General features: G+C 37.4%; 1 protein-coding gene across 1 annotated transcript; it reads left to right on the forward strand.

The window, feature by feature from the left end:
• The first annotated feature begins 5,991 nt into the window (after positions 1–5,991).
• LOC113686014 (protein CFDP2-like) lies at positions 5,992–7,143 on the forward strand. Its single transcript, XM_089191510.1, has one exon. The coding sequence runs from the start codon at positions 6,028–6,030 to the stop codon at positions 7,141–7,143; it is 1,116 nt and encodes a 371-aa protein (XP_089047636.1). The 5' UTR covers positions 5,992–6,027.
• The last annotated feature ends 16,622 nt before the right edge of the window (positions 7,144–23,765 follow it).

A 23,765-nucleotide genomic window follows, 5' to 3' on the forward strand; every position in this document is an offset into this window, starting at 1 on the left:
ACAACAAACTAAGCAGCCTTCATCCGGGAATATTCAAGACCTTAATGTCCTTGGAACTTTTGTGAGTGGTTATGTTTTTTTTCTTTTTTTTTGTAAATTATGGAAATCGATCGTTAAAATTTGTGTCACAGCGACTTTTATTCGAAAAAAGAGTGACCGAATCTATGTCAATGCACCATCAGAGTGCTTTCTCTGTTGATATTTACTGATTTGACCGTTAAGTTCATTAGAAAACACTGGGTGAGCGGAATAAAGTAAAGGAAAAAAAATCGTCGAGTGTCTTTCAATTGTGTGAAACGTTTCCCTGTTTCCCTGTTAGCAATTATGCTCAATGGAAAGCAATAAGGAAAACAAAATAAATGAATAGGAAATAAACGTCGGTATGCTTGATTTCATAAATTACCATAATTAGAATTAGTGTCATTGTTATTACTAACCTACCATCGACATCCTTTCTTACAGGTTGTTACATGAGAATCAGTTAAAAGAACTACCACCAAAACTTCTTGATGAATTGACTCGGCTGAAAAACTTGTGAGTAGCACTCTCTGGCTGCTTAAAATCCGGAGCAGGACCAATCCTAAATTGTCCTTGATTGCAGTATTAAATTCATGTGAAAGATTCTCTAAAGATTTTGTCAGACGTTGTTGATCTTGAACTATTTTTGATAATGATTTGGCTTGGAATTCGCTTAACTTAACTTACCATTTTGGCGGGTCTTAATGTTCGCGATTGACAATGTCATCAAACAGTTCATTGACCAAGTTAATAAACACCAAACAACAATCAAAACGGCTTAAACATCAGAAGCTAATTTCTTAGACACAACTGTCTATAAGGGTGAAAGATTCAACAGAGTCAGTTCTCGATATAAGAACCCACTTCAAACCAACAGAGACATTCTAGTTCACTTTCTACGCAAAGCGTCACCCAACGGGAGCTAACGAAGGCTTCGCTAGAGCCAAAGAGTTACGACTCCTCAAAAAAAATTCTTCAAAACAAAACTTTGTTCAGAACACACCTGGCAGGGAAAGTCAGAGAGAGGCAACGCGAACAATTTCATTAACAACACACTCTAAAAAGTAAAATTTGAAGGACGTAAACATTTTAGTCAAACAAGCTGCCACATTGATCAACAGATACGTTTCGTATGGCGTTTTTGTTGTTTCTCTCTCATAACATAAGCATTTTAAATTTTAACCTTATCAAAAATTATTAAGTATTGTATAGTAAACATATTTTTTATCCTTTGAGCGAGTGCTGATCAGTGTCATCAAAGAAAAGTAACATGTCGGTTGCTTTTTTAGCCTTATGTAGGACTGAATTAACTGAGCGGTCTATTAATTGCTTACAATTAAATGAAAATGATTAAACTTTGACCAATGGATGATAAATGACTGACGGCAGGATCCTTGCAAGTTGACCGTGCGTCTATAGAAATTTTAAAAAAGAAGACTTGACAAATATTATTGCAGCGACTGGAATCAAACTCGTGCTACCGAATAGTGCTTGGTCGCTATTACCAACCGTGAGACAGCAAGAGTCGAGAGCGTGGCAAATTTTAGTGAGCTCGCCATTATTGTAAGGGAATCTGATGGCAATTAATTCAAATAAATTGTACTTGTTCGTGCTTACCTGTTCTTCAAGCCTGACAATAACCAACAGAGTAATCGATGAAATAAGTATTGGAATAATGAGTAGAAGCAAGAACGTTAGTCGTAACTTAACATGCGGGCAATGAATGAATAGCTGCAGCTTTTAGAATCGATCACGACGAAGAAGAAGCTGGTCTACCTAATATTGAAGAGAGAATAGACTGCTTTAATCTGGACTTCTGATTTTTTTCTTCTTTTCAACCTAACTATAGTGCCGTCTCGGACAACGAGCTCCAAACGTTGCCAGAGGGAATATTTGACAACCTGACCAGCTTAACTAGATTGTAAGTAGATATCATCTGATTAATTGATAGATGAAAGAAAGTAAGCGTCTTTACTTGTTACACGCGTGTTCATTAGTGTTAAGAGATTAAGAGCGACGGTCAAAATCTTAATTTCGTGGCAAGAGTTGAAAAATCGCTTTCTTTCGTTTTTTTGTCCATAAATAACTTTTAGGTAGATAAGATACCTGATGTGGATTGTTCCCGCCAAAAGCTTTTTATTTTTTAGAAAAATTAGAATATCGGTTTTTGTGGTCGGAGTCACAAAATTGGCTAATCATTTACGTGAAATTTGCATACATCAACTTGCCTCTCGTTCGCAAACAAAGTCGCACGAAGAAATTTGGACACTTTATTTCAACAGAATCACTGTTCTTCTTTTACTAGAAGATTCCTTTAGAGCAAAAGCGACCTGAACCAACTGGAATAAAAATTCCCAGTTTCTTCCATATCAAATAACAAACACTTTTGTCAGGTCCTCTTTCTGCCTTTGCGTTTTTTGGGGCTTGTCCGCCGTGCTTCGAGATTGGTGGAGGAACTCGGCACAGATTCGATCCTCGACGCCACCCAATACCAAGGGATGAGCGGTGCCGGGGACAAATCGTTAATTCCGAAAGGTCTAACTCCGAAGAAAAGGATGTAGATACTCTTCCCAAAATAAGTTCGATTTCGGTTTCTACGTCAGTTATTAACAAAGAAGACTTATGACCCGCGATGTCTCTTTTGCAGTTCAGAAATGGAATAACCTCAGTTGATCTGCTCCTATCTCTGGGGTCATAAGAGCAAGAACCGCCGACTAAGGAGCTAAAAGAGCACTTAACGTCCATGATGACACAAAACTGGCAAAACAAATTCACTCTAACTTCGCTAATTAAATTTTCCCTCTTTGTATTTAATTGACTAATTCAATTTACTACGGCTGGTAAACTGCTTCGAGCTTTAGCCAACTCTGTCATTTCTTCAACAAATAATGAAAATGAATCCTCACAATTGAAGAAAATATTGATTTAAAAAGCATCTATAATTTTTTTCTTTCTGTTACAAGTATAAAAGTTAAACAGGTTAGCCGAGAGCTAATCAAATTACATCCTGACATTTATCAGGGAAAACATCTTACGCTGAAAAGGAAAACTTCCACCTTAACAATGAGAAAAAATAACCTGTCTTTTTTCAATAAAAAAAGGACCCAAAGCTCACACCAGAATCGTTTTCAGTACGCTTTCGTGTATATTCCGGCCTGCTGTGTAAAAACTCCGCTTGACGTTACGGTCACGCAACAAGAATTGTTTACTCAGCCGTTGTAAAAAATTTGAATGAATTACTGTCATCTCAAAACCTTCGCGTGAGGCGCTGTAAAGAAACCCCATGCTGATTCTAACATATTATCAAGGACAACCTTAAATCCCTCTAATGACATAGTTAAAAGGAAAATCTGAATTATATTACATAGTGAAAAAAACATTTGAATTAAGGAGGTATTTGCGAGATTTTTCACGTTTGAAAACACAGCACTTTCCAGCGCGTTGTTTGCTATTTATGAACAACAATAAAGATAAGTCATATAGTTTCTGGGAAAGTACGGCATTCACTCTATCAAAATTCGGTGTCATGATCTTTTGAATCGTTTTTCCTTGAAAACCAAAAGTCAGTTTAAAATATCAATTTCACACTTGCTTGCGGGACCTTTCGGGATCGTCGCGGGTCAAATTCGTTTTTCTCAGTTTTCTCAGAATTAAAGCGCTCTGAGAGAAAAAGAAATACATTGAATTTCTTCTATTCTTAGTAGCTTTTTATAGTCAGAAAATAAGCGAAATTCATTTTTCAACTCATGCCACTCAATGGTCGATATTTCCTGACCGTCGCTCTTAAGTACTTACAGAAATCATGAACGCAAATGTCTATTTTAACGTAAAAATCGTGATCGTGATAGCAGTATGATGCTATATTAACCATGATCCAGCTTTGCAGATTATGTTATGATGTGGTTACATTACGGGCTCTTTGTGATATAAAAGAAGTTTTGCCCAAATATAGTTGCGACGTAAGAGAATACAAACAGGCGGAATGTGTGGAAAACCTTACATAATATTTATAGTCCCCAAGTATCATGTCATTACAATCACACTAAGTTAACTAAAGCGACGTGTACTTTCCTATCGGGTGATACCTCATTTTCTCCGATTTGAACAATAAATTGTAATATATGAAACATGAAATTTGATTAAGAGATCCTTACCGATGTGATTAAAAATGCAGGAAAAGAAATCGATAGCGCCCAGCGATCGGACAACTTAGTCGTATAAAAAAATGAGTTTCAAAGTAAGAAAATATTCGAGGAAAATTGAATTAAAATCACTGAAAAGTCAAAAATATCTGCGAAGAGTTCTTAGCGTCACCTGGGGATTCTTTCCTCGTTTCTAAATGTTGGCTGATAATGTCCTTGGCTGAGAGATTGTCCTCAAAATCTTAATTTTTCCCTGGAAGCTTCGCTTCTCGGCCGGATATTCATTTTTCGGTCAATATCTCAGCCGTGGACTTAATTAGCCGCCTGAAGGGGTTTATTTACAAAATAATTTAGAAAATAAATTGTGGAGTTATGAGACTCGAGGCCACTGGTTTTGATTATGGCAAGTCGTGTTTTATCGATGCGTTGTACTTCCACAAAGCTTATCCATTGTATTTTATTAACATCGAGTAAGTGGAATTAACAAAGTTGACGTGGAGAGGAGACTCTCCTCGGCCGAGGTTTTCTCAAAAGAAAGATGCAAAGTTATTACATCATTTCTCAGTATTAAAGTGACTATGCTGATCAGTCTAAGTGTTGGGAGCGAGGCAACTTTTAGTGGGCTCTTCACTCTCGTAAATGAATGTGATCACAACTTATTGAAATAAATCGTATTTGTTTATAGTTACTTATTCTTCGATCGTCATCCTGTGCAACCCCATGGGCAATGGATTGCTATTTATTACTTTGAAGGGATAGTTTACGAGATCAATCACAAAGGGTGGCAATTTTTTTTCAACTGTGTCTTCAAAACCATGTTTCTTGTTCACTCTACTTGGAACGCTACCATTTAAAGCATAGTAATCAGCATCTAAGAAACCAATTACCGAAGCAAAGCGCTCGTCTTTTCTTCTCTTGTCTCTAAAAATTAGGTGAAGGGTAAGGTTCAACGTTTTCAATTTTTTCGGCGGTTGAAAACTCAATTTAGCAGTAGACTGTTTGTTCTGTCAGTTTACTGGCTTAATAATTTACGCAGGATATTGTGAAAACAAGTATTTTTCATTTTTGTTTTGTTTTGTTTTGTTTATTTTCTTCGGTTTTGTTATCACGAGCCAAATAAGGTTGATTCACATAATTATCGAGTTAGCAGATCAGAGTTCGCGTAATATCATAATTATTTTCTTAGCAGTGTAATATGGACAGTGCAATGAAATAAATTAAGTACATAATTAATTCAAAAATGTATTCCCCTTTAATCATTGTAATCGTCATAAATGCTCTTACGTCTACATTGAATTACCTTGTATGAGCTGTGCATAAATGAGGTAGAAACACGACTGTGAGATCGACATCACCAACGTGCTATGCGGAAAGAAAGTAGAGTACCATCAGAAAACAGTGGGTGAGCAGATCATAGGGAAGGATAAAACATGTAAAGTGCTTGCCAATAGAAGGAAATATGCTTCGTGTAAATCAGTAAGGAAAAAATGATGATACTAAGAGAAAATGTAAATATGGCAGATTTCACGAGTTTCAATAATTTGTGTCATTGTTATTACTAACCTGCCATCGACATCCTTTATCACATGTGGTTGAATGGCTACCAGTTAAAAGAACAAAAGCTTTTTACATGATAGGGTTGTTAGCCCTATGCAAAACTCCCAAACCTGGAGGGCCGGTAGATTGCTCTTTGTCTGGCCCCTAACCTTTGACCTGTCTGGCATGGGTGTCCCTACCAGGACCTCGAGAGGTCCAGCCAACATAGCTCTCGGGCTCATTGGAGCGCGCAAGCACCCTCACCACGTCAAGGTGGCAATCTTCGAACATCTTAGGCGTAAGTGAGAGTAGATGGACAAAATCTGGGAGAATGAAGACAACAACAGGAGAGACAGTTCTCTACTCTGGGAGAGAGGATGATTTACATCATGAGGGGGTTGCAATCATCATGAAGAAAGGGATGGAAAAGTACTTAATGGAGTGGAAACCAGTAAACAGCAGGATTATTCAAGCACGATTAAAGGGCAGGCAGTCTAACTTATCCATCATACAGTGCTATGCACCTACAAATGACAGCAACGACAGAGATAAAGAGGCCTTCTATGAGCAGCTGCAAGCAACATTTGAGAACGTCCATTGTAGAGACTTCCTGCTGGTGATGGGTGATCTTAACGCCAAGGTGGGCTCAGACAACTTGAATTTTGAAAGAGTCATGGGAAGAGGAGGATGTGGAGTGCAGAATGACAATGGAGAGAGGCTGGTAGAATGGTGTGCATTTAATAACATGATCATCGGTGGAGCCCTATTCCCGCATCGCAACATTCACAAACTCACCTGGACATCCCCTAATGGGCGGGATCAAAACCAAATAGACCACCTAATGGTTAACAGCATGTGGCGCCGCTCCCTGCTTGACGTAAGAGTAAGAAGAGGGGCTGATGCAAGCAGCGATCACCATCTTGTGACTGCAAAGGTGAGATTGAAACTGAGAGCAGCTGGACCAAACAAACAACGCACTCCTAGATATGACATCAGCAGATTACAAGACCAAAGGACTAAGAATGCTTTTGTCCTACAGCTGAGGAACAGGTTCCAAGCCTTGAGTAACATAGACGAGCAAAGCATTGATGAAGAGGAAGACACTGTAAATCAACAGTGGAAGCAAGTGAAGAACATATTTGATGAAGCGAGTAAAACCTGTCTGGGGATGCAAAAGACGAGAAAGAAGAAAGAATGGATTACACCAGACACATGGCAGGCTATCGAGGAGAGACGCCAGCTGAAGAAGAAGATAAATGACAGCAAATCAGCCAGACTTCGAGAGAAGTATAGAGCGGCTTACACAGAAACCAACAGGCGTGTCAAAAGAAAGATCAGAACAGATAAGAGAGCGTATATGGAAGGGATCGCCAGATGTGGAGGGAACACGTTGCTGCCCTACATGCCTGTTAGGCGTAAAGGGCATGAGAGAGAGAGAGAGAGTTAAAAGAACTACCACGAAACATTTTTGATAAACTGAATCGGCTGCAGAAATTGTGAGTAGCACTCTTTGGCTCTATGAATAATGCGGTTATTCACAAGGCTGGATAAAATCAGAAACAGGGGCAATTCTAAATCTTTCCTTGATTGCAAACGAAACATTTTCTCAAGTTTGTATCGGATGTAATTAATATATAACAATTTTCGATAATGATTTGGCTTGGTATTCGCTGACCTTGCACTGTTTCCGAGCTAAACTACTGGATTTTTTTTTGCGCAGTAATAAAGAAAAAATTTAAAGTTGCTATGAGCCACGAACCTCAGAAAATGAATCGTGGAGGGATGAGACATCAATAATGCGGTTTAAGAAATGATCGCAATCATCGGTTCATCACTTATCGGGATTATTACGAACCAACATGATGACCAGCTTCCAGTTAGCTTGTTTACCAATAATTGTAAACCAGTCGATAAACATTTATCATTATGCAACATATGAAAGGTAAAATCAACGAATATTTACGCGTGACCTTGTGGTCTTATCGTTATTATGGCTAATGTTTGGCGCGCTGGACCTGGGATAGAAAGGTGCTGGTTTGAGTTCAGGCAGAGACTCTCTTTTCTATTCTGCCTGTGAGCTGGATGTAAATTTATTTATTTTAAAGATCATTGACATGATCAGATGGAAATTTAAGAATCTAAGGTGAACGCTGAGCTCAGCCAAGTAAGGGATAGTTAAGTCTGAGTCACAACGGTATACTCTAGTCCTGATCAAACATGTTTTGTCCAACATCATGTTGGTGGAGCATGTACAACCACATACACTTGAAATGCCCCCCTCAACATTGTGTTTGATGGATTCCCTGGTTTGTTCTAGATCAAATATATTTATTTAACATTCTCCTTCTTCACGGGCAAACTTTTTGATGGCAATTGTGCATATATCGAAGTATGAATACACGCAGAAGGTTTGGAGAGCACGAGAGAAGCGTTGCTCGAGGGGCAAAGGTCTTCCCTTGGGTGGCTACAACACTGGTATTTTGATGGACAGTAATACCAATTTGGAAGACCCGGATGAGCTAGTTTTTTTTAACTCTTATGACGAAAATAATTTAGAAAATAAATTGTGGAGTTACGAGACTGGAGGCCACGGGAATATTTTTTTCCCTTTTTTTTTTTGTAAATTATAGAAATCAATCATTAAAATTTTAGTCACAGCGACTTTTATTCAAAAATAGAGTGACCGAATCTCTGTAAGCACAATGTCAAAGTACTTTCTCTGTAGGTATTTACTAATTTTATTATTTAGTTCATTAGAAAATACTGGGTGAGCAGAATAAAGTAAAGCAAAAAATATGTTGAGTGCCTCTCGGTTTTGTGAAACGTTTCCCTGTTAGCAAATATGCTCAATGGAAAGCAGTAAGGAAAACAAAATAAACAAATAAATTGCCATAACTATTGTCATATTGTCAGCAATCAGATAAACACTGGCTTTTTTTACGAGTGGCTTTCGCGCGAGATGAAAATTAATGGGAGGGTTATAAAATGAATAACTCCTTTCTGGTTTTATAGTATGTGTTGGCTGACAATGTCAATTCAAGATTCTCTCAAGATTTTGTCGGACATTGTTGATATGTAACTAGATTTGAAAATAGAATAAACAAATAAATTGCCATAATTATTGTCATAGTTATTGCTAACCTACCATCGACATCCTTTACTACAGGCGGTTCAATGGTAATCAGTTAAAAGAACTACCACGAAGTCAATAATATCTGCGGAAAGTTTTTAAGCGTTACCTGGGAATTATTTTCTCATTTTAAAATGCGCTGCTTAGAAGCTGCATTTGTCATACTGCTAGGCTGAGTATTCTCTTTTCGTAAATACAGATCTTCATTTCGAAAAATTAAGCTTTTTATTTTGCAAATTATAGATTTCCAATTCGTTTCGTCATGTTTCGTTTCGAAAATTACAGTAGGCAGTAGGCCCCCGCGAAGTAAGAATCAGGAAGAAAAAAAAGCAAGATTTAAATGATGACATGAAAACAACTGAAGCAAGGCTGCATGCAGACGCTGGACAAGAACCTTGAAATGTTAAGGAAGGCATCCAACAACGTTTTGTGGTCTTTTCCAGAAGCGGCTAGTTTTATTTGCTTCATTGATGCAATGCATAAATGGACCAGTTCTGCCTTTTTTCTTTCCTTTGCCGCCATCACTCAACTGATATCCTCCATCCCACAAATTACTTTTTCTCTCTTCCACATTGAATTTCTAGAAAGTTTCGCTTATTTTCACTAACACGACACTTTATCCTTTTTCCCGATGAGAGCGACTTCCTACTCAGCCTCGTTCTCGCGACGTAATTTCGGCACCAGATTTTTTTAATATCGTAAGAACACTGGGAATTGCGGAAATGGCTCATTTCAAGCAAATTCGTTGATCATCGCGTTCAATTCAAGATGTTAGCGGACTGGCCCTTTATCGCAGAAGGATTCCCAACCTCATTGTCACGAGTGGCAATTAACACAATGAAAAACTGTCGAATACCTGAGAAAAATACTTCCTGGCTGGTCGTCTCGGCCAAAGTTAGGCTTGTCAGAGTCCCGTTAACCAATTTAAGATTATTTAGTTTGTGGACTGGTGGAGTTAACTAGCATAAGAAACTCGTGCAAACGGAGGCACCGGGAAATGGGACAGTTACACCTTTTTTTTTCTTTCCTTTGCCGCCATTACTTAGTTGATAGCCTCTCTCTCGCTAATTATTACTCATTCCATTACGTTAAATTTCGTGAAACTTTCGCTCATTTTCACCAGCACAGAACTTTATTTTTTCTAACGATGAGAGCGACTTCGCTCTTGGCCTCGTTCTTGAGACGTAATTTCGGCACCAGATTTTTAAACCGCGGGAACAATTGGGACTGCGGAAATAGCATATTTCAAGAAAATTGGTTGAGCATCGCGTTCAATTTAAGATGTTAGAGGACTGACTCTCTATCGCAGAAGGATTCTTAACCTTCTTTTCACGAGTTGCAATTTATACAAGGAAAAACTGTCGAATATCTGTGAAAAAATACTTCCTAGCTGGTCGTCTCGGCCAAGCTTAGGCCAATCAGAGTCCCGTTAACGAATTGAAGGTTGTTTGATTTGTTGGACTGATGGAGTTAATTAGCTTAAGAAACTCGTGCAAACCGAGGCACTGGGAGTTTGATCAAGAACTTTCATTCCCTCTCTGCTTAATGACTCTAAATGGCTCTTCATCTGAAAGACTGAGTCTTTTTGTCAAATTTAGCCCTCAGTACACGCTCTTAAATATCCTATCAGTATAGGTATGTTTGGGCTTACGCGAAAACTGACCTCGGCAGAGTGAACATATTTTTAGAACGCTAACCCAAATAATTTCACTAGACATTCGAAATGAACAACAAAGTACTTCAATAACAACTAAACTTCGAGAACTGAAACCCTAAAGACAACTTTCCGATGGGGACCCTAAGCAAGGTCAAGGACTAACCCAAATATGACCAGAAATGACGATTATTGTACGAGAATTAAGCCCTATTTCAACTGTCAAAGACACATCACTCAAAAGGTAAAAATGAATGTGTGATCTTGCGGCACAGAAAAAACCAAAGCTCATGGGACTCGTACAAGGATTTAAAGATCATCTAACAGGCCTAAACAATTCCCTAATACTTAGTGGGAACATTCCCGATTTTAGTAGTTCCCAAAGACTTCTAATTTTAGTAGCTCATAGCAAGTTCATTAGAAGATACTGGCTGAGCAGATGTAATATAACTTTTAGAGTGCTTTAAAATGGGTGAACGCTGCCCTGTTAGCAAATATACTCAATAGAAAGCAGCGGGGAAAAATAATAAACAAATAGGAAATAAATGTAACTACGGTCAATTTTCAAAAATCTCAATGTTATAATATCATTGTTAGTACTAACCTGCCATCGCCATTATTTATCACAGGCGGTTAGATTTCAAACAGTTAAAAGCACTATCACCAAACATTTTTGATAAATTGACTCAGCCATAGTACTTGCGAGTAGTTCACTCTATATTCCTAACAATGCAGACATTTAAGATTGAATTGACCTGCAAACGTTCTCTCAATTATCTATCAGAGGTAGTTGATATATATATGTTATTTGCCGGCTGGGAGGTCCGTATGGTGAAAAACTGTGACCGAGGTCTTGAAAATACTGCCCGAGGCCGTAGGCCGAGGGCAGCATTTTCAAGACCGAGGTCACAGTTTTTCACCATACGGACCGACCCTTAGCCGGTAAATAACATATTTATTGTTTTTAAACTTGACGAAATTCTTTCCGAAAGAACCCGAATGATTTATGGACGTAAATACGGCAAGATCTTCCATAAACTGAACAATTTTTGAGTGGGTAAATGGTAGTTAAAATAGAGGTGATGCAAATTTAAGAGAGATGCCTCAGCGAAACATTTTCATTTCCGTAACGATAAAGGTGATTTAAAAGGCTTCCAAACAAACTTTGAAACATTATTTTTACAAGTATCTGTCACAATCTGACACCTGTCAATTAGAGAGCGCGCAAGAAAAAAAAAAGCGAAGGAACATTTGAAAAACAAACAGAACTAGTTTGGCAAGGACTGTCGCGACAATGTTTTCTTCAAAATCAGTTAATGATCTAACGGAAAGTATTATTCACTCTCATCGACCATTCATTCATGTACGAAGATTTACCTCTTTTCATTAAGTAAACAGCGAGGAAAGTAGTTGTGAGTAAATTCAATTTTTTTTATTTTGAAGTTGTGAGAGTTTGCTCGTTTGTTTGCTGTAATGGCGTGTTTAACTCTGGTCTTTCCTTCACAAAAACTAAATTCGAACGGCACACTCCATCGAGACACAAGGGAATGTAATGCGGCCTTTTCTCAAAAAACTCCTTCAATTTCTGTTGTGCAATTTAAGGTACAAATGTCCAAATTGAACGGAATTGGAAAGACTCACCAGGAGCGTATATTTGTTGTAGAACTTAAATTAAAACTTCGCTCGCTCTTTCACTATGAACAAATCGCTCGAGAAAATTCAGATATTAAATGAATGAAAGTTCCATCGTTCAGTTTAACTGTAACCAAATACCTCACCTTTCAACTTTCTGGGTACTTTTTGTGAACGATTAAAATTAATTGCAGACGGTTTTTAGGCCGCTTGTCAACCAACGTAATGACACTATTGTTTATACAAAGTCATTCTGAAACCAGTATTTTTCTGTCAACCAAAGTGATTTGATAGAGAGAAAAGAGAGGATTCATAAGTTATTTATCGGCTTGAGGTAGTAACCGACGTGTTTACTTAAAAATACTGCCCAGCCGGAAAACGAGGTACATTTATGAAAAATGACAACGAAAGTTGGGATGTACTCGGCGACTCACGAAAGCTTTACCGTGGCCCGTGGGCAGAGATAGGATAATACTGACCGGGTAAAGAACCAATCAGATTGCAAGATTCGTTACCGTGCCCTCTAAAAAAACAATAAATAATTTTATTGAATAATAAAGATTGAATTTACTCACAATTACTTTCCTCGCCGTTTACTTAATGAACAGAGGTAAATCTTCGTACATGAATGAATCGTCGATGAGAGTGAATAATAGTTTCCGTTAGATCATTAACTGATTTTGAAGAAAACATTGTCGTGACTGTCCTTGCCAAACTAGTTCTGTTGGTTTTCAAATGTTCCTTCGCTTTTCTTTTTCTTGCGCGCTCTCTAATTGACAGGTGTCATAATGTGACAGATACTTGTAAAAATAATGTTTCAAAGTTTGTTTGGAAGCCTTTTAAATCACCTTTATCGTTACGGAAATGAAAATGTTTCGCTGAGGCATCTCTCTTAAATTTGCATCACCTCTATTTTAACTACCATTTACCCACTCAAAAATTGTTCAGTTTATGGAAGATCTTGCCGTATTTACGTCCATAAATCATTCGGGTTCTTTCGGAAAGAATTTCGTCAAGTTTAAAAACAATAAATATGTTATTTACCGGCTAAGGGTCGGTCCGTATGGTGAAAAACTGTGACCTCGGTCTTGAAAATGCTGCCCTCGGCCTACGGCCTCGGGCAGTATTTTCAAGACCTCGGTCACAGTTTTTCACCATACGGACCTCCCAGCCGGCAAATAACATATATATCTTTTATAATGACTTGGCTGGGTATCACCTAAGCTTACGTCGTTTTAGTGCTGAATTGCTTTGCAATGAAGTAATAAAATGAAGGTGGCTGTCAGCCAAATACTCAGAAAATTATTTATGGAGGGATGAGAAGTCAAGGCCACTGAACTGGTTTGGTTGAATGAACTTAACTTAATGAACTTTTGGTTGTGACAAGTCATTTTTTTTTCTACGTGGTCTACTCGTGGAAATCCGTCCAGGGTCCTTTTTTAACATTGACCGAAATGCAATGAACGAAGTTGAGTGTCTCGACCGAGACAAAAGAGAGATGTAAACTTATTACATCATTCCGATAGCTGTGTGATCGCAATAGCTGTACGCTGCCAAATCATCCAACATACAGCTCAGATCAGATTCTGAAAGGGGGTAGAGTGCAGCCTCGTGTCTCGTAAATATTTGAAATAATAACTTACTAAAAACTCTCCATAATTGCAGTGATTGAGTTTTTGTTTCGATTCGCAGACGTGCAGCTAAAATTCATTTGTTATGTTGGCGAAGTGTATTAAACTAGAAATTTACCTTGCATAATATTTATAGTCCCACTCTGTAAAGGTAATCGCATAGGGCCGAACAAAATGAAAGATTAATATTACGGTGGTTTTCAGAAGGTGCAGAAATTTCCCGAGACTTTCAGCGACTTCGTCAACTTCTGAAAACATTAGTTACATCGATCCTAATATTGGAACGACGAAACATGCGATTACTCGTTTATAATATAAAGGGCAAAGTTTCATTTCAGTAAGGTCAAAATGGACACTGTTGCGAAATTACATAGGGAGTCAGTTCAGTGTTCAATTAGCGGCAATGAACTGTGAGACTCACAAATCAGCTGAATGAAATTTTGTTTTACAGCAACGCCAAAGCGATTACGCCAGCCTTGCTAAAAAAATATTCGTAGATTCTGACATTCATAACTATTCTACAATTCAGAACAAGGCAAAACAGTAGATCAAAGGTTCGAACAGTGGATTGAAGGTTCATCGGAAAAAAAGTTCATCAGAAAAAGGTTCATGAAAAGGGTCCTCTAGAAAAAATAAACTGAATTACGAATTTTTCAATTGTCGGCGTATTATCGGTATTTAATTACGGTCAATAGCTCTCAGCATAATTTCAGTTTTCATATATTGTAATGATAATTGTTCTTCGATACATGGCCCCTATGGATATCAGCTTTCGAGCTGAAAGGGCTATCCTGTCTAAATTAAGTTTTACTTTACCTACTTCTAAGCTCCAAATGTGCTGCAATTTATGATGCTACCAAAGCGTTGGGGTTTTAGACTATGATTGGATTGCGTGCTTGAGACCACACAAAGAAAGTCGGGTTTCTTTTTAAGATTGCTTCATAACAGAAAACAAAGAGCGTTATTTGCGTTTTTGACAATCGTTCCAATCAAATCACAGGTATATCTACAACAACAAACTAAGCAGTCTTCATCCAGGAATATTCAGGACCTTAAAGTCTTTGGAAATTTTGTGAGTGGTTGTGTTTTTTTATTATTTTTTTATTATTATTTTCTAAGAGTAGAAATTATTTGGTAAAGTTTCTGGTCACGCACACTTTTATTTAAAAATATATTGACTTATTTGCAATTTACTATGTAAGGGCTCCTTTCGATTTTGTTATTTAGTGATATGATTGCGAAGTTGATTGGGACAGTTTGGTCGATGTAGGAGTTGCTGGGGCCAAGAATTTGTTAACAACAATATGCTATTTTGTTCTCTCTCTGAGGAACAATTATTTTGAAGAGGCCTGGAAACGATCTGAATAAAAGAATTTTTAGTTTACCATGCTGCCACAATGATCGGCAGATACTTCTAGTATGGCGTTTACGTTGTTTCTTTTCCCCAAAGTTATCATAAACATTTCAAATTTTAATGGATAACCTAATGAGCAATTTACAAATAACTACGACTTCGTCGCTGCCGTCGTCGTTTAGAGCCAGCGGTAAACAACAACCAGCGACATTATGATACTTTAGGCAGTGTAACAATACATTTATTGAAAAGGTAATGGCACTGCGCTGCCACTTATCGTGACTCCCCATGCCAATTTTCTTTAGATAAACAGATAGTGAAAAGCACTTCAGCAAATATTTTATTTCTTTGGTTAGTCGAAACTGCTCAAGGGTACTGTCCTAGAAGAAGGAAACCATAAAATAATACAGTACTTTATAAATGCAGCAAAAAACTAAAGAGGCCAGAAAAAAACCGAAAGGTCAAGGATCGCAAAGATTAACACAGGTCACATGACGAATTGGAAAAATTAAGACTAAGGTTTTTTTGTTTGTTTCACAAACCAGGACAAAGCTCTGTAATTAACAGAACAGTGAAGAATTTGAAACATGTTTCAGTAGAATAAGGCAAAGAAGGATCAGTAGCATAATAATCAAAACTTTTCCGAGCTATAATTTGTAGTTTTTATCGTCTTTATAGATCAGCGTTTGGAAACGAACTGAAGATGTTACCAAAGGAAATATTCAACAACTTGAAAGAGTTAAAATAACTGTAAGTATAAAGTAATTAAATTTGTATCATCAACTAGCGAATTATTCCTTTTCGACACTGTTAGCCCAAATTTAATTTGTGGCAGAAAACGAACATGGCTTTGCTTTCGTGTGCTTAAAATTGCAATTAACATTAAAGATTAACACAAAGATTAACACAGGTCACGTTACGATTTAAAAAAGTTAAGACTAAGATTTTTTTTGTTTCACAAACCAGGACAAAGCTCTGTAATTAACTCAACGGTGCAAAATTTGAAACATGTTTCAGTGGAATAAGGCAAAGAATGATCAGTAGCATAATAATCAAAACTTTTCTGGGCTATAATTTGTATTTTTATTGTCTTCAAAGATCAGCGTTTGGAAACGAACTGAAGATGTTACCTAAGGGAATATTCAACAACTTGAAAGATTTAAAAGAACTGTAACTGTAACATAATTTAAGTTGTATCATCAACTGGCGAATTATCCCTTTTTGACACTGCTAACCTAAATTAAAAATTTGTGGCAGAAAATGAACATGGCTTTGCTTTCGTGTGCTTAAAATTGCAATTAACATCAACAGATAAGAAGCCGTCGGAAGTTGCTCCCCCACACACCTAAACCTCATTGACGTCTGAAACCTTTTCAAATTCAATGATTTCTTTTCTAGCCCGAAGAAACACTTAAATAAATGAAATTTTGTAAAAAGTATAAAATGTGATTCTACATGGGAAAACGTTTTTAAAGGTGAACGCAAGGGAACGTTGAAATGACACGATAGGCACTTTGGTGCCAAATGACACGGCGGCTTCTGAGCGGCGTGCATGCCCAATAGCACGACTTATTAAAATCTTTCCTTTGTTTACATGGCACGATAAAAACAAAGGCGTGTGTCAATTAAAATGGCACTCGGTTCAAGTGCGCAATATGACACGTAAAACCTTATAAAAATGACACACCGGATGAATCCAAGTATGAATATGGTAAAAGCCTTCGAAGGTGGACAAAAATATCGATCGCAATTCTGAATTGAGTATGAGATCCAGAGTATGCCTAATGAGGGCTAATACACATTTAACATGTCTTTATGACCATTTTGTCTCTGCTACTCTACAGTCACACACAGTAATGATATCCTAGTGCGTTGTCCAGCCAAGCCGGGCGCTAAAACGAATCATGAGGGTAGCTTCCGTATTCTCAAAATGTATTTTGAGATTGAGGAAGATTAAATGCATCAAAGCCGGACACGAAATCCCCAAAAGCCAGAAGATGTCAAAAAAAGGGGAACAGCTGAATGAAATTTTATTTTTTACAGCGACGCCAAAGCAATGACTCCAGCCTTGCTAAAAAAATATTCGTACATTCTGATATTTATAACTATTCTACAAGGCAGAACAAGGCAAAACAGTAGATCAAAGGTTCTAACAGTAGATTAAAGGTTCATCGAAAAAAAAGATTCATCAGGAAAAGTTTCATGAAAAGGGTCCTCTAGGAAAAATAAACTGAATTACGAAATTTTCAGTTGTCGGTGGATTCTCGGTATTTACGGCCAATAGCTCTCAACGTAATTTAAGTTTTAATATATTGTAATCATAATTGTTCTTCGATACATGGCCCCTATGGATATCAGCTTTCGAGTTGAAAGGGTTATCCTGTCTAAATTAAGTTTTATTTTACCTACTTCTAAGCTTCAAATGTGGTGCAATAAGCTGAATTTATGAAGCTACTAAGGTATTGGGGTTTTAGAGTAAGATTGGATTTCGTGCATGAAACCACACAAAGAAAGGCGAGTTTTTTTAAGATTGCTTCATAACAAAAAACAAAGAGCGTTATTTGCGTTTTTGACAATTGTTCCAATCAAATCAACATCACCGGACACTTATGAAGCAGTAACCCCTCTATACCAGTCGATATTCGTCTTCCGGTTTCTTCCGTCGAAAAGAAACAAAGTCGGTGAAAGAAAGTATGTTCTAAAATCAGGAACGGAGAAATAGGAACGGGAGTCAAGGACTAAAGGTACGGCCCTGCAAGGACCCGATTTCTATCCTACCAGCAATTTATATCACAGTAAAACTAAATTTTTGAGGTCAAAAGCCCTTCAATAAGATCTATGCTTAAAGTCCATGATATTTGTTTACGACTGAGTTCGAAGATCGCTTCCTTAAAAGTTATAAATGATGCTCAGACTGCTTTTCCACGCTGTCATCTGCCAACTTGAATTGATATGCGGATTACGGTCTATTAATTGCTCACAATTAAATGAAAATAATTAAACCTAAAACGGCTGAAATATCAGAAGCTTCTTTCTCAGACACAACTATCTATAGGGGTGAAAGATTGAATAGGGAGTCAGTTCTCCATTTAAGAAACCACTTCAAACCAACATGGACATTCCAGTTTACTTTCTACGTAACGTGTCACCCAGCGGGAGCAAAGAAAGGCTCCGCTAAAATGAAAGAGTCACGACTCCTCGGGATTAATTCTTCAAAACAAATATTTGTTCAGAACAAAATTGGCGGAGAGAGGCAGAGAGAGACAACACGAAAATTTTATTAACACACTCTCCAAGGTGAAATTAATATGCTAGCGTGGTATGGTCACCTCATACCAAACGAAACATCAACAATTTGGAACAGGTCCAACGTAGGGCTACGAGATTCATTCTTGGTAGGGATTATTCGGAGCACGAGCGCCTTAGTAAATTAAATTTATTACCTTTGCGGTATCATAGAGAAATTAAGGATTTAGTTTACTTTTTTAAGTGTTTTAAGAATATATACAAGTTAAATATCTTCGATTATGTATTGTTTCGCTCTTGTATCAAACCGTTGAGAAACGTTGATAATTTAACGCTTGATGTTCCTTTCAGCAGGACCGACGTCTTTAAAAATTCTTTTTTTGTTCGAATCTGTCGCCTGTGGAATGAACTTCTTCTCAGTATCAGAGAGTGAAATACCTTGTCGGTCTTTTGTGAGAATTTGATGGCCTTTTATCATGATAAGTTTAATGTAGATGTTTTTAAATTTTACACTGTGCTTTACCAAATCTTTAGTCCATTTATAATAATTTTATTTATAAGCGTTCATGTCGCATGTCTTTCATAACCGACATGTTACGCTAACGACTTTTTAGATAGTTTCATTAATTCATTAATTTTGTAGATGTAATAATAGGTAGCTTATTTTTAAGGAGTCTTGTATTCTGTTTTAAGACTACCTCAGATTTGTCATTCTACTTGTAAATCTGAAACTTGATTAAAGAATAAAGAATCAAGAATTTAGTTCAACATGCAGCCACGATGATCAACAGATACGTTTTGTATGGCGTTTTTGTTGTTTCTCTCTCATTGACTCGACTTAAGTATTTTAAATTGTAACCTTGGTAAAAATTGTGAAGTATTGTTTACTAAACTTATCATTTATCCTTTGAGTGAGTCTGCTGATCATTGTCAACAAACAAAAGTAAAATGTCAGTTGTTTTTCGTAGCCTTATGTAGGACTGAATTAACCGAGCGGTCTATTAAATTGGTTACAATTAAATGAAATGAATTTGATTTGATCGATGGATAAGAATTAACTTACGATATAATCCTTGCAAGTTGACCGTACGCTCAAAGAAATTTCGAAAAAGAAGCTTTCAAGGATGTTTGTGTTGCGCCAGGAATCAAACTCGTGCTACCGGATAGCGCTTAGTTGCTGCTAAAAGAGACAAGGGTTAAGTGTCGAGAGCGAGGCAAATTTTAGTGGGCTCTTCATTATCGTAAAAGGGATCTGATGACAATTAATCCAAATAAATTGCACTTGTTCATACTTACCTGTTCTTCAATTTCTTTTTGTTTGTGCAACTATGGGAAAATGGATTGTTATGTATTCTCCATATTCTATATGGAAATTGACCAAAATATCATTTCATTCAAGCCTGACAATGAACAACTGAATAATTCTTGAAATAGGTATTGGAATAACGAGAAGAAGCAAGAACGTCAGTCATGCCCTTACAAGAGGGTAGTGAACGAATAGATGCAGCTTTTAGAGTCGATCTTAACTTAGAAAAAAGCTGGTCTGCCCATTGTAGAAGAGAGTATAGATTGCTTTAATCTGGACTTATGATTTCTTTTTTCTTTTTTTGTAACCCAACTATAGAAGTGTCTCGGACAACGAGCTCCAGACGTTGCCAGAGGGAATATTTGACAACATGACCAGCTTAACTGAACTGTAAGTATTTATCAACTGATTAATTGATTGATGAACGAGAGTAAGCGTCTTTACTTGTTACATGCGTGTTCACTAGTATTAAAAGATTAAGTATTTACAGGAATCATGAACGCAGATTTCTACTTTGACTTAAAAATCGTGATCGTGATAGCAGTACGATGCTATATAAACCATGATCCAGCTTTACAGATCAAAAGTTATGATTAGGGTACATTGCGAGCTCCTGTGAAATGAGAGCAATAAACTATGAGTTACCGAAAACTTTCCATATATAACTACAGCAATCAATTTTTTTGTTTCAATTGGGAGACGTTCTGCCTAAATACATTTGCAACGTTGGAGAATACAAACAGGTGAAATGTATGGAAAACCTCACATAATATTTATAGTCCCCAAGTATCATTTAATTACAATTACACTTAACTGAAACGATGTGCACTTTCCTCCTTGGTGATAACTCATCTTCTCCAACTTCCTATATCTCCAATAAACTGTTATATCTGAGGCTGGAAATCTGACTAAGAGATCGTTACCTAAGTGATTAAATTAAAAGTTCAGAATAGAAATTGATAGCGCCTAGTGATCGGACAACTTAGTCGCGTAAAAAAAATGAGTTTCAAAGGAGGTAAATATTCGAGAAAAGTTGAATTAAAATCACTGAAAAGTCAGCAATATCTGCGGAAAGTTTTTAAGTGTTACCTGGGAACTGTTTTCTCATTTTTAAATGCGCTGCTTAGAAGCTGCATTTGTCATGCTGCTAAGCTGAGTATTCTCTGTTCGCAAATACAGATCTTCATTTCGAAAAAAACAAGATTTTTGTTTTGCAAATTATAGATTTCCAATTCGTTTCTTCCTGTTTCGTTTCGAAAATTACAGTAGGCCCCCGCTTCGTAAGAATCAACAAAGAAAAAAAAGCAACATTCAAACGGTAAGATGAAAACAACTCAAGCAAGGCGTACGTCCAAGCATCCAACAACGTCTTGTGGTCGAGCATCGTGTTCAATCCAAGATGTTAGAGGTCTGGCCCTCTATCGCAGAAGGATTCCCAACCTTATTTTCACGAGTAACAGTTAACACAATGAAAAATTGTCGAATACCTGTGAAAAAATACCTCCTGGCTGGTCGTCTCGGCCAAGGTTAGGCTTATCAGAGTCTCGTTAATGAATTTAAGATTATTTAGTTTGTTGGACTGATGGAGTTAACTAGCTTAAGAAACTCGTGCAAAAGGATGGCGGGTTATCGATATATCGACACATACTTTGAGACTGTAAGGACAAAAGACCAGAAATGAGGAAAATACGCTTTTTATGGAGTTTTGTTCATACCGTGTTAAGATATTTCTCTCGACCCTGTACATTTTGATCAAGCTTGATGCAGCATAGTGAACAGTCGAGTGAAAATGAAACATTCTGATCAAGGATTTAGAAAAAATACATCGTAGTTAATGAAACCAGTATAGGCGAAACCTGCACTGGACTGGTGCGTTTTATGCCAGGAGACACATGTCGGAAAAAAAATGACTGTTTCGAATCAATTATTTGCATTGGACTTTAGTGCGGTTTCTTTTTGACTCGTTTCATATTTTATTATAGGACTCGTGTTAAAGATCAGCTTGTCAATAACCAATCATGTTCGACAAAACTTTCAGTGTTTTGATCTGAGCTCTAGTGGCTCATGCTGTATTTGGACACCTATAGTTTAATAAAAAACCTAACCCTGGGCTTAGTGACAACACATACTAAGAATCACACTCGTACATCGCAACTTAGTTCAGGTGATGCTTATTATTAAGAAATCAACGAGCAGTATGTTGCACACAACTGCTGCTATAAGAGAAACTAAGCATCCGTTTCGTACCTTTCGAGCACTGCCAACTACAACTGGTTTACCGGACTGCTTCATTCACGGGCCTGAGAAACACAAACGGTTCCATAGGTCAGAGATTGTTGCAACTATGCAAAGGAAACTCGAACCTACATCTGGTCCTGCTGGGAAAAGTTATCGTCTCTTAAAGAAAACAGCCTTAGAAGCTACGATGTAATCGAAAATGATGAAAGATATGGATAACGCCCTGTAACGGGACAATTTGGTGAGACAAAAATACATGTCTTTAAAGAAAATAGATCTTTGAGAACCAGTTGATTAATATTTATATCATTGACGGATAAACGATATCGCAGCAAACCCTTAGCGTTACAGGAGTATTCTTTTATGAGTTCCGAATGGACTGCGAATGAGCTGCATTTGGAATGCTTCTCAGTCGTTGAGTATGCAAACTCTGATTACGATGGGTACATGAGACTGTTAGTTTCGAAACGCCGTTTATTTCTACTAATTTCCTACAAACTTCCTTTTGATTTATATTTAGTTATTATGTAGTCAATTACGTGATCTACAATGAAGGCGTCGGTAGAAATCGAGCTTTCCTGGAATTGTATCACAACTTTGGAATCTTTGCTGCCTAGGAAATAGTTCTTATTGTGGGCGCTACTTTTTGCAACGCCTTGGCTTTCTTCACGCAGCATAAACTATAAAAGTGCAACGCGCACCGTTTAAAAAAAGAAGAATTTGGTTGAGGCCACAGCGCTACCTTTGCTACGATCAGTGGGATCCAAGCTACCGCTATCTCAAGTGTCTTTGCTATTTTTTTAGTGCGATTCGTCAACTAAAGTACGTAGGTGTTTTCTTTGTTTTAATTAAGTCACAGAATCATCAGCCTTTTCAATAGTCTCGGTCATAGAGCCTCTCGTGTTATTATTACAGTATTATAGCGAAACGATCTTATTTACAAATTGTCTTGGTTTCTTTTTAAATCGTTACTCTTTTTATTCTCATTTAGTTACTTTTGTTTAGCACTTTCCTGTTGTTTGTTCCTTAATTCGTTTGATTATAATAATATGATAAATAATGACATGAAAACAACTGAAGCAAGGCTGCATGCAGACGCTAAACAAGAAATTGGAAATGTCAAAGAAGGCGTACGTCTAAGCATCCAACGACGTTTAGTGTACTTTTCCAGAGGCGGCTACTTTTATTTGCTTTATTGCTGCAATGCATAAATGGAACAATTCTCCATTTTTTCTTTCCTTTGCGACCATCACTTAACTGATATCTTCCATCCCACAAATTACTTTTCTCTTTTCCACACTGAATTTCTAAAAAGTTTCGCTCATTTTCACTCACACGGCACTTTATTCTTTTTACCGATGAGAGCGACTTCCTACTTAGCCTCGTTCGCGCGACGCAATTTTAGCACCAGATTTCTTTGATATCGTGAGAACACTGGGAATTGCGGAAATGGCCCATTTCAAGCAAATCCGTTGAGCATCGCGTTCAGTTCAAGACGTTAGCGGACTGGCCCTCTATCGCAGAAGGCTTCCCAACCTCATTGTCACGAGTGACAATTAACACAATGAAAAATTGTCGAATACCTGTGAAAAAGTACTTCTTGGGATGTCGTCTCTGCCAAGGTTAGGCTAACCATAGTCCTGTTAACAAATTTAAGATTATTTAGTTTGTGGACTGGTGGAGTTAACTAGCTTAAGAAACTCGTGCAAACGGAGGCACCCGGAAATGGGACAGTTACACCTTTTTTTTTTTTTCTTTTGCCGCCATTACTTAGCTGATAGCCTCTCTCTCACTAATAATTACTCACTCCATCACGTTAAATTTCGTGAAACATTCGCTTATTTTCGCCAGCACAGCACTTCATTTTTTCTAACGATG

This window comes from Pocillopora damicornis, chromosome 2 (assembly GCF_964200805.1).
Source record: "Pocillopora damicornis chromosome 2, jaPocDami1.2, whole genome shotgun sequence".
Lineage (NCBI taxonomy): Eukaryota > Metazoa > Cnidaria > Anthozoa > Scleractinia > Pocilloporidae > Pocillopora > Pocillopora damicornis.

Bases quoted from the DNA above. Each gene is read 5' to 3' on its own strand.
- LOC113686014 (XM_089191510.1), top strand. From the start codon at position 6,028: ATGAAGACAACAACAGGAGAGACAGTTCTCTACTCTGGGAGAGAGGAT.